This window comes from Carassius carassius, chromosome 2 (assembly GCF_963082965.1).
Source record: "Carassius carassius chromosome 2, fCarCar2.1, whole genome shotgun sequence".
NCBI lineage: Eukaryota > Metazoa > Chordata > Actinopteri > Cypriniformes > Cyprinidae > Carassius > Carassius carassius.
The window spans coordinates 19082174-19099342 of NC_081756.1; the positions used below are offsets into that span (position 1 = coordinate 19082174).

A 17169-nucleotide genomic window follows, 5' to 3' on the forward strand; every position below is an offset into this window, starting at 1 on the left:
GTAAAAACGAGGCCCGTGCACGTATTCTCTGCACAGGCAGACAGCGAGTTGAAAGTGGTAAATGTGCACACATGCAGCCCACGGTTACTCGCAGACATCACGAGTCCCACGGGACCCGCTCAGCCCTCCCCCAGTCGGTTAAGCGCCGGGACGGGGTCGAGGAGGAGCAATCTGCCCGCTGTGATCAGCGCGCTCCCCGCCTCAGATGCGCAGCACACTCGAGCGCCGCCGTTGCCCAGTCAACAGAGCGCGCTTCGCATCCAGCTCTTAGCCATTCATGCAGATGCATGGTCAGCGCTTCCAGGGGTTTCGGATTGGGTGCTAGGCATTATAAAGAGAGGCTACTCGCTACAGTTTTGTCGACGCCCTCCGCGCTTTTTAGCGCGCGTCGAAACTACGGTCAAAGCAGAAGTAGCACACATACTTCGGGCCGAAATATCAAAACTGTTGAGCAAAGGGGCTGTAGAGCCTGTGTCCCGAGCCTGTGTCCCGAGCTGTAGAGCCTGTGTCCCGAGCTCTGCTGTACAGCAGATACTTTCTGGTGCCCAAGAGAGACGGGAGTCTCAGGCCCATACTGGATCTAAGACAGCTGAACAAGGCATTGATGAAACGCAGTTTCAAAATGCTTACAACCAGGAAGCTCCTCACGCAGGTTCGCAGAGGGGACTGGTTCATGTCGATAGATCTGAAGGACGCGTATTTTCAAATACCGATAGCGTCAAATCACAGGCGATATTTGAGATTCGCCTTCGAGGGCCAGGCATACCAGTTTACAGTCCTGCCGTTTGGCTTGTCCGTGGCTCCTCGTACGTTTACGAGGTGCATGGATGCAGCGCTCGCTCCTCTCAGACTCAGAGGCATGCGAGTGCTGAATTATTTGGACGACTGGCTGGTTCTGGCTCGATCACGAGCGGAGCTTGTGGAGCACCTCGAGAAGCTCGGTCTCAGTGTCAATTGGGCGAAGAGTTCGCTGAACCCCAGTCAGACGATTCTGTTTTTGGGTATAGTTCTGAACTCATGTTCCATGACGGCGCGGCTGTCACCACAGCGCGCGTTGGGCATTCAGTGCGCGGCGAGTTCTTTCCGCTGCGGCGCGACCGTGCCGCTCAAGCACTGTCAGAAGATGTTGGGCCTCATGGCCTCAGCATCTCCGGCTCTGCAGCTGGGCTTGCTCCGCATGTGCCCCCTGCAGTTCTGGCTGAAGGCGCGGGTGCCGCGCAGAGCGTGGGTGTCTGGCCGGCTGCGTCTCAAGGTCAATCAGGGCTGTGTCACAGCCCTGGCACCCTGGACAGCAAACGGCTGGTACCGATCAGGTGTAAGCCTGGGGACTTCCCCGAATGTGAAGATGGTGTCGACGGACGCCTCCACTTCGGGATGGGGAGCGCTGCTCGAGAGCAGACCGTCCTTTGGCCTGTGGTCAGAACGGGAAAAGCTCCATCATATCAACTGTCTGGAAATGCTGGCAGTGGAGAACGCGCTGATGCGCTTTTGTCCCCAAATCAAGGACCACCACGTCTTGGTCCGTTCGGACAACATGTCTGTGGTGTCCTACGTAAATCGCCAGGGCGGTCTCGGGTCCCGAAACCTGTACAGGCTGGCGGAACGTGGTTTGGGCTCAGCGCAACGTGCGGTCGCTGAGGGCAGTGCATGTGCCTGGGCTACAGAATCTGGGTCCAGACAGGCTGTCCAGATGCAATGTTCCTACGGGCGAATGGTCTCTACACCCGCAAACAGTCTGGCTGTTTTGGGAGAGATTTGGCAGGGCGGAGGTCGACCTCTTCGCGTCCCATGAAAACGCTCACTGCCCCGCGTTCTTTTCCAAGAACGAAAGCGCGCTGTCACGGAAATGGCCGTGCTGCCCGCTTTATGCTTTCCCTCCTGTCTCCCTCCTTCCGCAGGTGATGGAACGGGTGAGAGAAACGAGATGTTCAATACTGCTTGTAGCACCTCTTTGGAAGAACCAACTATGGTTCCCAGATTTGATGCAGTTTGATGCCCTGTGGCCAGTACCGTTGAGGAGGGACCTCCTCTCGCAGGCCAGGGGTTCGATTTGGCACCCTCAACCGGAGTTGTGGTCCCTCCATGTGTGGGCGCTCAACGGTTACCTGCTGATCTCGCAGTGGGAGTGCTAAATACCATCACTCAGGCTAGAGCTCCGTCGACACGACGTCTGTATGCCTCGAAGTGGTCTGTGTTCTCCAGCTGGTGTACAGCTCGAGGATGTTCACCCCTTAGTTGTGAGGTGACGGAGGTTCTCTCCTTCCTACAGGAGCTGTTGGATAAGGGCAGAGCCCCATCCACGCTCAAAGTTTATGTGGCGGCCATCGCAGCGTTTTCTGAAACAGCGTTCGGTCAGTCAATAGGAAGGAATGATTTGGTCATCCGCTTCCTTAGAGGAGCTAGGAGGCTGAATCCTCCCAGACCTCCGTCAGTCCCTATGTGGGACCTCGCGGCGGTTTTGGAGGGTCCCCCTTTTGAGCCTATCCAATCAATTAGCCAATCAATTAGCCTTCAGCATCTGTCGTTCAAGACAGTATTCTTGTTGGCTCTCGCTTCAGTGAAGCGTGTGGGTGATCTGCACGCGCTCTCAGAGCACACTCCACAAGGGGCGTCGCCTCGTCGTGGGCGTGGTCTACTGGGATCTCCTTGCAGGATATATGTATGGCGGCAGGTTGGGCCTCGCCGTCTACATTTATCAGGTTCTATAACCTGGAGGTTCCCGCCTTGCAAGCAAGGCTGCTGTCGGTATAGTCGAATCAGGGCCCTGAGGGGAACTCTGAGTTCATGAGCGTTATGCGCTGCCGACTGTTATATGGGCAGTATTGCGTAAGACCCGCATTGCCACATTGGTCAGGCCTTGCCTCGGCTGTGTGATGTCATATTGCCGCATCTACGGATGTTGCTAGATATGGGACGGAGGGCTTCCCCCCTTCCTGTCCTGGACTCTCTGTGAGTCCCTCAGGTGACTGTGCACTGTAAATCCTGGGCGTTGCTTCAGGTTTATTGGTGTGTGATCCCTGTGCGCACGGCGTTTTACATTGGGTTCCCGTAGCGTCTTAGCTAAGACGCAGTACGAGAGAGATCTCGTAAGAGAACGTACTCAGTTACTAAACGTAACCTCGGTTCTCTCTAGAAGAGCGAACGAGTACTGCGTTCTCTGCCGTGCGTACGATTCACTCTGGTTTGCTTCGGCGATTAAATAAATCAGGTGAGTCAGCCTTTTCGAGCTCCTTTTATAGGTTGGGCCACACCCGTTTCGGCGGGAAGTGGCAAGAAGGGCGCGAAGCCTATGGCTGTGTACTGCTGCAAATGCGCTTTACAAAAATACAAAATTAAGGATAATTTTTTTGCTTCAGTATTTCGTGAAAAGAGACTTTTCCCGTAGCGTCTTAGCTAAGACGCAGTACTCGTTCGCTCTTCTAGAGAGAACCGAGGTTACGTTTAGTAACCGAGTACGGTTTAACAGATTCTAAAAGAAACATGGATAGAAAAAAAATATTGAATAGAAGTAAGCAACTAAAATTTATTCTCCTTCCGGTCAAATATGCATGCTGGTTTGTGTTTAACAATAATTTTTCATCTTTAACATCCATATGAGTAAGCGCACTACTTTTCAAAAATAAATAAATGCTTATGATTTTTCTGGTCAAAATCTATCTTGTTTTTTTTTCCCACAAGAATATTAGGCAACACTTGTTTCAAACAGTGATGATAATGAAACTGTTTAAATCAGCATGTTAGAATAATTTCTGAAGGATCATTGTTTCTGAATGTCGGTGCAACTTCTGCTATATTTTCACACTTAAAACAATAACTTGGTATTCTTCTTGTACCATTGTCCTCCTTTATGTTAAGAAATAAGTCACTGGCAGTTGTCTCCCAAGTGGTTCCATTGTTGCAGAGGGAGTTACATTTACTTCGTTACATTTACTTGAGTAATTTTTTGGGGTAACGAATACTTTTCGGAGTATATTTAAAGATGGGTACTTTATACTCTTACTTGAGTGAATTTTTGGGGAAAAATCTGTACTTTTACTTCGTTACTGTGTGTTACGCTCCTCTCGTTACTTTAATGCAATAAATGTTATAATGCTTCAGTTTATTCCAAACGCGCCGTCTACTTTTCTCTGGGCAATGAGCGATGCCCATTCGCGTATGATTCATTCTTTTGAGTCAATTCGGTTCAAAGGCTTGATCAAACCAATTGGCAAACGAGTGAATTGGTTCATGAATCAGTTTGAATGAGTCGTTCAGTTCCCTGCCGCACGCGCTGAGCATCTGAAGTGGTTCACTCGGAGTTGTAACGTTTAAGAACAGAAAGAGCGTTGAAAACGTGGCTGGAACTGCACTGAATTGAAATCTGCAAAGGCTATTATTTGCTAGCGATGGAGATCCTTATTAGATGAACACCGCGTGTGCTGTCTACTGTTTAACAGGTAATAACTTGGGCTACATTCGATTACAGTACACGATACCACTGTGACATTAGTTTGTTGTACGTGTGTGGCTTATAACAGAGGGGAGTCAAGTGAATGCAGCTTCCAAAAGACAAAAAATAGCCGATTAAGATTTTATTAATTTTAATACAATCACACCTGTGCAAGTACGTTTAGCGAGTCATATTATCAGCTGCTAAATTCAGATCTGTGATTGCTTGCTGGCGCTTAGCCAGAGATAGATGCGTTTATACAGCGCTGCGCATTATAACCAATCACACATGATTCTTTTGAGCTTATTAAAGCATTGGCCAATCAGAGGCGTTCCGATGAGTCATCGCTAAAATGCCGGTGCCTCCTTCACTCGCTCACTGACTGGAGACCTCTTTCTGGCGAACTCTCTCGCAGGAACAACAAAGTGCAGATGTGTGTACGAATCTTTTATTAAGATATTGATTTCACAGTGTTAACAGTTTCAGTGATTTTAATGGGAGTTTCTGAGAGTGATTGAAATCTAGACTGTCAGTGAAAATTATCTTTAATAATGTAAATGTTATTTGCTCTCTTTCTGAACAATGAAAGATTAGTAGCAATATTTATATCACATTAACTTTCAATGTTAAATTCACATTTAATATAAAGTCAGTCGTATTAAAAATATGTTATGGCATGACACCTATATCTGTTACTTAAGTAAACAGACAGGGTTTTATAATAAATTACATAAATTGGAGTAAAGGCTGATGAAATATATACATTTATACACGCACACATACATTACATACATTTTATCTATATATCTAAATAAAAATAGGCTCAGTACAGTATATATGACCCAAAGTAACTAGTAACTAACTACTTGAGTAGATTTTTTTATCCGATACTCTTTTACTCTTACTCAAGTAACTATTCAAGACTAGTACTTTTACTTTTACTTGAGTAAATATTTCTAGAAGTACTTTTACTTTTACTTGAGTACAGTTTTTGGGTACTCTACCCACCTCTGCATTGTTGTCAGCATTAAGTCCGAGTATGATTCAGTGGGCTGTACAACACTTTTTTTTGTCAGGATTGTCAGGAAATTACTTGTCTTTAAAAGTTTTGGTTCACTATGCTTTATCAAAAATAGCTTTATTTAGCCTTTTTATTTAATAACTTTCAGGAGGGTGTACTCATTTTTGCAACAAAATTGTATCACTTTAATAAGAAAATATTATTTTGCTGAATAACATAGGCATTCTTCTTTGGTAATTGATAAAGCAGGCTTGTTGGAACATATCTCCAAAGAACCCTAACATGTCTTCTAAGGAGTAATTGCTGAATTCGTTAAGTTTTAGAGGGGGTGTAGTCATTTATGCTATGCACTGTATGTTCTATAATAATAAATTATGTTATTGTATTAATGTATTTGTAATCAAATAAATGTAGCCTTGGTGAACATTAGAGACTTCTTTACATTTCTGTTTTGTTTTTTTGGACAGTGGTGTACATTTATCATGGTATTGAGGCCTTTTCAGATTGCAGTCCCTCTGGAGAAGAGAGAATGGCAGGGACCATGACATCACCTGTAGTTTAGTGACGGTATATAAAAGAGAGTGAGGATAACTGTGTGTGAGAGCTTGACAATCAGTTCATAAAGTTGGAATTCCTGATTCCCTGTGTGCAACTCACAGTTTCTTGCTAATAGACATTAGGTGTGCTTGATTTGAGGCTGCGCTGCCGACTGTTTTTCAATTGGTCTCGTGGTACTTTGATTTCTTACACTGATCTGTTTGCACAGCACCGCTTCAAACACACCTATTGGGAAGTGACTGGCATGTCACTCCCTCCCCTCAGGGGCAGCTGTGGCCTAATGGTTAGAGAGCCGGACTAGTTACCAGGAGGTTGCCGGTTTGAGTCTCGGTGCTGGCATGAGTTGTAGGTGGGAGGGAGTGAATGAACAGTGAATGAACAGGAAGGCACTGAACTCCCAGTTGCTCCCCGGGAATGGATCTATAGCTGCCCACTGCTCTGGGTGTGTGTTTACAGGGTGTTCACTTCTCACTGCTTTGTGTGTGCACTTGAATGGGTTAAATGCAGAGCACCAATTCTGAGTATGGGTTACCGTACTTGGCAAATTTCACTATTTTCACTTCACGATAACTCCTCAGCCTGTCTTGATTAGTCAAACTGGCCTTTTGTCCGGCAGAAGACATGAAATCTATCATCCACACTTTAAATGTGATAACAGATGTCATCACTGAGCATGGTTCACACTTGAAAAGTACTTAAACTGATTGACAGATTTCATGTAAATGCAATAGGGTGTTTCTCTTTGTATGAATAAACTCTCTGTCTAAAGAAAATACAAGATGATTGGTCAACATACACTCACCAGCTGACTTCAGAACTGTTGTTAATTCTTCATGGCAAAGATTCAACAAGGTGTTGGAAACATTCCTCAGAGATTTTGGTCTATATTGACATGACAGCATCACACAGTTGCTGCAGACTTGTCGGCTGCACATCCATGACGCGAATCTCCAGTTCCACAACATCCCAATGTTGCTCTATTGGATTGAGTTCTGGTGACCGTGGAGGCCATTCGAGTATAGTGCAGTGGTTTTCAAACCTATCCGGGACAATTTTTATGTCTGCCTTGTCAGACACACCCGGTTTAGTTCTTGCAGTCTTTACTAAGCAGCAGATGAGCTGAATCAGGTTTGTTAAATGAGGGGTTTAAACTCATTGTGTTCAATATACCAGTTTGAGATGACTTGAGCTTTGGTTACTGAGCTAAGGTTACTTCTTTTCTCCTCATAAAAGAAGCTGATTTCACTAACTAGAAACAAAGGCGGACTGGAAACAACCAAATCGCAACGCATGGCTCTTTCACATCAACACAAAAGAAACATTTGTAGAATTACAAGTTTCTCCTTTCAGCTTTTAAATCCTTCAAAAATCGGCCCCATTCATTTCTGTTGCAAGCTTTTTATCGTAATCTTTAAAGAAAACAAGGGATGAATTATCTTTTGTAGTAACTGATTACAAATGCTGTCGATTGAGCTTAACATACATTTAACTGAAAACATTGCTTTAACATAACATGCATTCTTTACCTTAATATCTAATTATTTCAAACAAATGCACAACTGTAATACTTAAGACACATAAAAGGTTGTGGTAAAGTAAAACCACACCACTCTCTTTGGCAATAAAAGTATTTTTTAATTTATTATTTTTTTTTTTAATGCAAGTGCTTGGGCAGTACAGCATAAGCATTTTTAAAATGCTAAAAGAAGCTATAATCAACTGGGCACAGTACACAAATCAGCAAAACTTATTCTCTCAGGGATCCAACAAGAAGCACAAGACCAAAAAAAAGTTCAAAACAATAATATAAAGATGTTAAAGATGTATAAATAACTCCATTATAACTAAAACTACATTTCAAAAGTCTTCCTTCTTTTACAAAGAAAAGAGAACATTAAGCAGGTTAGATATCAACAGTTTCAAAATGCTGGATACCCGCACACTGTCATCTTGGCATAAAAAAACCCTGAGTAACCTATGAGATCAAGTCACAAAATAAATTAATTCAGTCGAGGATGTGATGTTGTACCTTGAGGATGTGATCACATAAAACATGTGACTTTCAGGTCGTGTGATCATCTGCAGTTGGACTTATGCCCTATCGTCTTTGTCTTCTTACTATCTAAATTGAGCAATTCCAGTATTATGGATATAATGTATATTTAAATACATTAAAAAAAAAAAAAAAAGCATACTTATGAAGTGGAGTGCAGAGATGTACTTATTTATTATGATCTTCAAGAGAAAGTGAAATGAAAATGGAAATGTTAGATGACCATATTGCAAAATGCCAGATATGATTAAACAATTACTTGATGCCTACAACATATTACTGAAACATTAGTTGGACTGGCTAGCATTTCCATAAATAAGTGCATAAACATGCAGCTTTGTTCAAAAAGTACATAAATAGATATGCTGTATATAAAAAAAAAAAAAAAAAAAAAAAAAGTAATGCCGATGACACAGAACATTTCAAAAGTGAGAAAATAAACTATTTGTTAAATACAAGCAACCTTCACAAAGGTTAGATGTGCACAGGAAGTTAGAATACGATCCCATTTATTTTATTCAGTCTTAAAATTTCACCTGTTTGAATGTGAACACAATGCTTGCAAGATTGTTTCGAACCTGCAAGTTAATGGTTTTTTTTGGCTATGCAGTGAGATATCGGAAGTCATTATGTCTGCACATGTCTAAATAATGAATTAAAAAATAGTTTAACATTTATTTATGTATATTTCTACATTCTGAGGCCCAACTGTAATCTGGAATTGCCCAATTTATCTATAGTGTTTTAATATAGCAACTGAATTTTAAAGTAAGTTAATTTTGTAGGATAAAAAAATAGTTTACCAATGTACTGCATCATGTTTTGTTTTTGATGGTGTGCTCATCAGGGAATGTACGCGCACTACAGAGCTGATTCTAGGTGAGCTGATGGGGTTTGACAGTGGCAGGAGTGACTGATCCAAATTACTGTTGTTTGCACTCGGCAGGCTGAGGATTCCCAGTCTGAAAAACAAAAACAACAACATAAAAGATAGGGATGGGGAAAGGGAGAGAGAGAGAGATTTTATTCAATAACTTGATACAGTATCTGCAACTTGAGGCAGGAGGAGTGTAGGAGAAAGAGAAGATGTATCTTCATTACAGAAGAGCGGCTTCATGAAAGCACATTTACACTGACACATCTCTCTAGGCCTTTATAGCACCAACAATGTGAATGCAGTCATTTAATTAAGATTAAAAACATCAGGGAGTCTAAAGTGAATCACCACTCTTTTGTACTGCAGATACATCATTATCACTAAATGGGAAAAAGCGTCTTTCACCACAGCCTGATCCACTAAAAGAAAACGTGCTATGTTTGATGCAGATCCTTTGCATTAAGGAGTCATATCACGATGAACCAAATCTCACTTGAACTTTTGAAAAAAAAAAAAAAAAAAAAACGTAATTTTCAGAACTCAAAAGTTCCACTCAAGTGCAAACAAATAATTTATTGAAGTAATTAGCTGATAAAAAAAAGATTGTTCTGAAATCCCAGTTTCTAAAACTGCAAACCCAAAATATTAACATATCCAATTCAATGAATGATTATTTGTATAACACTTTTCATGATACAAATCATTGCAAAGCAGCTTCATATGACTAACCATACATGGCAGTGATTTGGTATGGTACTATGAAGTGACTGAAAGGGTCAAGACAAAACTAATTTCAGACCGGTGGGAGGAACCTGCATAACATTAAGGGTAGACATTAGGGACAAAATAAAAGAATAAAAGAATGAACACTACCATTCAAGATAAATGTTAATAAAATGGTAAAAAAAATATATATATATAGCTCACCGAGGCTGTATTTCTTTGATAAATAATCCAGTGAAAACGTTAATATTGCAAAATATTATTATGATTTAAAATACTGAATTTTCAGCAGTCATTACTCCAGTCTTCAGTGTCACATGATCCTTCTAATATTCTGATTTGGTGCTCTAAAAACAGTACTTATTGTTATCAATGTTGAAAACAGTTGTGCTGCTTATTCTTTTTCAGAAAACCATGATCTCTGCTTGTCTGTGCTTGATTATCACCTTGAACAGGGGGATGTGAAGTTATAGCAACATATTATGCATTCAAAAGAAGATGCCACATATCTGAGCTGGAAAAGTACTTGACCTACTAAATACCATCAATAACTATTAAGCAAGACACATTAAGCAAAATGGATGGAAGGACCTTGTCCAAAATTCTGTTCTCTTCTCTTTTCTGTTACAGTCCTGTACTGAGGTTTTGGGCAAGGCCTTAATGCTCTGAAAAAAAAAATGGCTTTGTATAATGTCACAGGGGTGCTGTGGGGATGGGATAGCAGATATAAGGAGTGTGAAGGCAAAGGTTAGAATGGACTCATGACATTTCTTTCTTACCTAGAAATGTATGAGGTGAGAATGACTTATGCCTGTCACTAGTGCAGAACGGGAGGTAGAGAACAACCACAATCATCATTAATCATCAAACATGCAAATAAACCACAAACATTTATCCAAACAAAAACAGAAAATTATTAGTTACAGAGACTGTGGAACACTGAACAAAGAGACAGTAATTCCATTTTAAATTTCAGTTCAATTATGATCTAAATTCACACCGACCTTGGAATCTCCCTCCTCTTCATCATCCTCTTCTTCCTCATCTTGGTCCTATTTCACACAAAACACAGAGTTAGTCTACACAGCTGAACATAATATCCTATAAAACATCACTGATTTCAACTGTGAAGTTTCATAAAACACTGACTTCTCAATCTTCAAAATGTATACAGTATGGTGAACTCACCTCCTCTTCACCCTCATCCAGCTCCTCCTCTTCAAACTGCATTAGCAGACACAAACAAATCACTGCAATTACTCTTCTGAAGCATAGACAGCATAAGACAAGAAATAGTCATTTGAAAAGACGTACACTTTCATCATCCTCCAGAGCTTCTCCTGTGAAATACAAAACTGCCCTCGGAACGATCCTTTCCCTGAAGAAATGGCCGATTTCAAAATCTGTGGCTAAAGTGTACTCCGAATCCTCATCCTGTTGAACAAAGCAAAAGAAGATGAAAATTAACTGATCATTTCTCTAAAAATGTTCTCTAAACATTCAAAGTAACCTAACCACTCATGTCTAAAAGAAGATATAATGCTGGATAAGGCAGATAACCACTTATATTTTGACACTCAAAAGCTATATGTAATTGACATCAGGTCAAATAAATGCCAAGCTATGGACGAGTTAAAACCAGAAAGAAAGAATAAAGAGACAAAATACTCACCAGCTCTCTATCTGGTGAAACTAAAAGAAAGGAAATAGTGGTGACTTCATGAACTAGCAAAAGAGTAAACCTACAGTATGAAAACATCTAAATTAATATTAAAGAACCATGCTGAGAATTATCATGACACACTTATGCTTCCTCTGACATGCAGTGCAGTGCACATTATGTTTCCCCAAGTGTACAATTCAACCTACATAAAAGTTCAGATGCACATCTGTCATGTCGCGTACCTTTAATAGGGTTGAAAAAGTTGAAAAAGGAGTCATTGGGCACTTGTTTGGTGATGACCCTCGCTGTCCCTCTGCCTTTGTGCTTCTGTTTTTTCTTGATCGTTTTTACCGTCACATCTTTGCCTTTGTGCCAATCAATTTGACACCTGCCAATGGGAGACAGGAATAATGAAAAAGTGCGAAAAGCTGCTGACAATCTGAGCAGGTATTGTCTGAGAAGTGCTCACCCATCACAGTCAATGATTTCTGGTCCCTCAAATGAAAACGGATCCTCTGCATCTGGCTCCGACTTCATCTTGTATACTTTTGCGAGGACTGTGTTGGTGAAGTATTCATTGGGTTCAAAATGGAACTCTAATGTGAAGCTCTGAAAAGTTGTAAACATTTATTAGTACGATTAAAATGATCCGATTTGTACAGCAGTTATGACAAGACCTTCATATTGTGTAAAAGAGGTTTAAAAATTCAGTTCAGTTCCCAGGGTTCGCATTAAAATCAACTAATTCAAACTAATTCATATTGTCATTACCATGGGCTGATCAGGACCAGAAAATATCACTCTAATATCCTGAAGATGTTTAAGTATTGGTTCATCATGCTCCTGTTAAGAAAGAGAACATTATAGACAGCATAGGTTTTCTTTTCATTTCAAATGTGCTGTAAAATGTATTCATATAATATAAAGTTGTATACTGTCTGTACAAGGTTACAGAGCAAAAGAAAACATTAAATAATCAGTACTCAGAAAAGAATAGAGGAGGTGGTCTCTGCTGAGTATCTTATGTTCTGCTGGTTCACCTGCAGCATATCACTCAACATGTCCACACTCCGGAATATGGTCAGCCAAAACTCTGGAACTCCTTTGGGTTTCTCCTCATTTGCATCTTCTGTCTTTTCCTCTAGAGCTGCTTTCTTCTTTAGATCTTCCTGAAAAAGAAAGCTTTCTCTTAGAGGACTGCTCTTCTGTCTGATTTGTAATGTGAGTGGACAGATTATTCTCACTGCTAATGCTGCTTCATCCTCATGGTCATTCTGCCATTCACACTCCTCATCAGTGGGTTCCACTTCCCCAGAGACTATGTTTCTTCCCTGGAAACACACAAAAAGTCCACGTGTGAAAGAATATCATATTACCCATCCAGACAAATGAGAGGAGTGTTACTGTACAGCTATACTGAAACCTACAGGACATAAAAAAACAGATCCTGCATACAATACAGACACTGTTTCAAATTTCAGGACAATCAAGAATTGAAGCACAAGGAGTACAACTGGAGATCTCGTTAATGACACAAATTCTTTATCATTTAAATTATAAAAGGTATATATATATATATATATATATATATATAATAAAAATATAAAACAAAATGTTATAAATAAAAAAGGTGCAGATTGTGGCATATGTTTAATTTAAACTTTTTCTTTTTCCAGGGACTTTCTAAAACTATTAAATAGAAGTATACATTCTCTTGGTCTAGAGGAAATCTTTTTTTATGCGTCCATCACTTCTGAATTCTCTTCCCTCACTTTACCCGCCATTTACCAAGAAAAATCCAAGGTCCACTTTACACAGACACAATGCATCCTCTTCTTTCATTTCATACTTGGACCCATCTTCAGTGGGTCGGTCATTGTCAACACTACATTAGTTTTTAAAGGGGTCATATGCTGCGATTTAAATTTTTCCTTTCTCTCTGGAGTGTTACAAGCTCTTGGTGCATAAAGAAGATCTGTAAAGTTGCAAAAAGTTTCTCAAATCCAAAGAGATATTCTTTATTAAAGTTAAGACTCTGCCACACCCCCCTAAAACAGCTCGTTCAGACTCGCCCAAACATATCTACATATCTTTGCGCATCATGTATGTGTGTGTGAGTGAGTGAGTGTGAGTGTGCGAGTGAGAGAGAGAGAGAGAGACAGAGACAGAGACAGACAGAAAGACGGTCACACAGTGGAGTCAGCTGTCTTAACTGTCCATGGCTTGTGTACTACAAACACATACAAGCTTCATCACTGTGTCTGTCACGCGACTCTGTATCATGCAGTTGATATTTAATATTTACTTTATATTTTTTGAGGAAACTGTGATAAATATTTTTCAGGATTTGTGAATGAATAGAAAGTTCTAAAGAACAGCATTTATTTAAAATAGAAATCTTTTGTAACAAATGTAATGCACAGAGTAGCATTATACAACAGAACTTTCAAACGTATCTAGTATGATAAAACAGCGCTGCTTTTTTTCCCCACATACGCCCGATCGGAAGGAGCAGAATCGGTCGACTGAGGCAAAGTAAAAACTCTGCTGCTTTTGAGCCACATGTCACGCTCGTTCAGGGCCTTGTTTTGCTTTAACGGCTTTCAGCCTCACTCTGCTTCATTCTACTGTAATAAATCATTAGCTCATCCATGAACATGATTTCTGCCCCAGTCCCGTGTCAGACTGCATCGGCTGTGGGGATGAAGATCAAAACGCCTTTGTTTGTTTTGAAAACGTGTCATCTAGCGGCGAAAAGCCACTTTTGATTAATTACATGTTTCCTTGCTAAATAAAAGTATTAATTTATTCTTAATAAATAAAAAAAACGTTTGAATGGTAGCATATGTAAATATATATCACATATATTATAAAGCTAAAAGAAATACATACATATATACACACGAAAATCCAACTCACTTTGTCAAATAACGGCTGATAAAGAGCGCTATACTTTCTCTCCAGCTCATGCACCTCCTTGTAAAACTTGGCTTCGATGTGCGTGCTGTTAACCTGAAGATTCTTTAAGGCATTGACTCTTCTTTTCACGGACTTTGGTAAACTGGAAAGTTGTTGGGAGAGGAAAAGAAAGACATTGTGTGAGCAGATGGGTGTCCGGTACTGCACATTTCTCTACTCTCTGGGGTCAACAGATGGGTTTGAAGTAAGAGCATGAGATACAAGAACCCTTTTCACATCACATCGCAATCTGTGCTTAACCTCTGATAATAAGAGTCACATGCTTCAGGCAAACAGCAAAGATGTAATTATAAATTGTGTGTTGCAATCATCGAATCTGTTTTAATAAGCTGACTGCTTGCTTTAAAAAGATAAGTTGCTTTCTAGCCAGTGCCCTTTCCACAAGCTTTATGTTTGGTCTTGCAGTGTTCACACACAAATGGATTATTGCGGTTTTGTGCAAACACTGTTGTCTGTGTCATCGTTTTCATGAACACTACAACTACAGCCAAACTCAGAGAGTGAATTAGCCTTCACGGGTGAGTGACCTCTCTCTGGGCATCGTCAAGCTGACACACACAAAGACACATAGATACACAGCATTAGGACTGACTTCTATGTTATAACCTCACATGCAGAGACTGATTTCAGGTTACAGGCAGATGGTCTCACTAGAGTTTTTCCCCCTTAGATGGACGGTTATATTACAGCAGCAATATTGTCTCTTTATACGTAACACAATGAACAATAAAAATGCAATGCACAGTTTTAAAATTCACACAAGAAATGTAAGCCAAATCCAGTTAGGAAATAGTTTAGATAAAAAAGATATGACCATGCCATGACCAAAAATAAAAACAATGAAGTGCAAAATTGTTGTTTGCCCTGTTAGTCTCTATGGTTGCAAGTTATTAGTTTGGTTTGAAAGAAAAGCCTCAGTGTTTCATCTTGCTTACCTGTCCATGATGGAAGCACTATGTGAGACACTGTCTATTTTGTCCTGAAGAGCTGCCAACACTTGTGGGTTCTGCATCGCCTGGTCGCTCACCTTACCTGAAAATAACATGCCATCACCAGCATTAAAATAAATAAATAAATAAAAATAATAATATCAACTCAATTTATACTGGACACATGGTCCTTTACACAAACAGACATCCATCTTAAAGGAAGCATTAAATCATGTTCAGCGCAATGAAACACCACTATTGTTTCAAATGTTGTTGTTTCTGATTTGATATCGCTCTCAGTAGATTTGCGAGTTTGCACAAATTTCTTAAAAGAACCTATGAAACAATATTTTCCATTAAATCACCAGCAGCAATGATGTGCTGAAGCTTCATGAAGCTTTTACACTGAAACATTATCCTGGGTTTTGTTTGAGAACCACTCTGAATCCAAAACATTATTTACAAGGCAATCTAAGTAACACATAAAATCATATTCTCTTCCAGCTCATAAGTGTGTCAGCATTTCAAAAGCTATACAGACTATACAAGGTATAGTTCATGTGAAAAATGCAAGGTTGCTATTCACAGTAGCAAGAATTCACGGTTTCTATACCTTTGGCTTCATTGTCAGCATCCATCTTGATAACACGGCTCAGAAATTCTGTGAAAAACACAAAATACAACTTCAGCTTGTCTAAAAAAAATTTTTTCTTCTGAATTTCCAGAATGACACGTTAATTAACTTGAAAGTTCAATCATATCTGTTAAAAATAAAATGCATTAATAGTAAAAACAGGTGATGCTTTGCTCGACCAAAACAACACTGTAATGTAACCACAATGCTGAATCAGACATTAATAATTTAATCAGGGGCAATAATTGCATTTTTTACCCATAAAAACCAACGTGGAGCCCAGTTATGTTAACTATTTCTATTTGAATCCATTCATTTAGATAATTGCTACTTAACTGACTTTGCTAGAAGTGCTTGCCTCATTTTTGAGTTCATTTTATTATTAATATTTTCAAATCAAAATCCACAAGCTAGACATTTAACATGGTCATTTTATAGTTACTGCTTTATCATTATTATATTACTGAAATACATATTATTATACTACTAAAACAAATATGTTGGTATTTCAGCACAAAAATAACAACAACAACAACAACAATTATAGGAATTCTAAAGAAGAATGACGTATGCTAATCGGAGTAAACATAATAAGCAACGAAAGATTTTGAAAACTTATTAGCTTCAAAAGATCCCAAATGCATGTTTTATTAATTTACTATTTTGACGGAAACTTTGCTTACCATAGCAAATGCTGGTAAGAGAAAGCCAAACATTTGAAATAATCAATACGTTTACAATTCTAATTTTTTACAAGCAGCAAAACTGCAAAGATTGAAATCAGCAGCTCAAAATCAAGGTACAAACAGATGTTTATGTTGACGCCCATCAGAGACACTCACGCTAGCGGCTAACACGCTAAACTAGCCACATCCAGATCATAACAGATTAAATCAGATCTCATAATCTCCGCGATCACCGGTTTGGCACATCTGGTGGAGCAGTGACACTGGAAGATCCCCAAACCAACACTGAAGACGGGTGAAGTGGGAACGTCACAGGCTAACAGACCCCCACAAAACACACCCCGGGTATCAGGTTACGGGGTTATTGTTTCTTAATTGACCTGTAAACTGTAACAATCTGTGGCAGTCACTCGCAACTTTATCAAAACAAAGATGACATGCAGTGAGAGCACATCAGCACATTAGTATCATGCAGTTAAAGTTACAACCAGGGAAAGATAATCCATTCTGCTTGACGTAAACTGGACACTCGTGATATGTAGTAGGTTACGGTTATTATTAGATAAGGGAAAATGCAAAGTAGAACGTAAGATTTTATTCAGGGAGATTGCTTTTCC

The 17169-nt window shown here is 40.0% G+C and overlaps 1 protein-coding gene across 1 annotated transcript; it reads right to left on the reverse strand.

Moving 5' to 3' along the window:
• Positions 1-8211: 8211 nt before the first annotated feature.
• Positions 8212-16897, reverse strand: LOC132105623 (nucleosome assembly protein 1-like 4). Its single transcript, XM_059510893.1, has 14 exons — positions 16786-16897; positions 15846-15893; positions 15239-15335; positions 14244-14385; positions 12569-12655; positions 12365-12493; positions 12096-12167; positions 11794-11933; positions 11567-11712; positions 11334-11353; positions 10976-11095; positions 10850-10885; positions 10666-10713; positions 8212-9023 (listed from the first exon to the last, which is right to left on the reverse strand). The coding sequence occupies exons 1-14, from the start codon at positions 16796-16798 to the stop codon at positions 8985-8987; spliced, it is 1137 nt and encodes a 378-aa protein (XP_059366876.1). The 5' UTR covers positions 16799-16897; the 3' UTR covers positions 8212-8984.
• Between the last annotated feature and the right edge of the window lie 272 nt (positions 16898-17169).

Excerpts from the sequence above, each read along its gene's own strand:
- LOC132105623 (XM_059510893.1), bottom strand. Across the intron at positions 15,336-15,845 it reads TGCTGACAATGAAGCCAAAG|GTAAGGTGAGCGACCAGGCG; the intron begins GTATAGAAACCG and ends TGTTATTTTCAG. Across the intron at positions 14,386-15,238 it reads AGTGCTTCCATCATGGACAG|TTTACCAAAGTCCGTGAAAA; the intron begins GTAAGCAAGATG and ends ACAACTTTCCAG.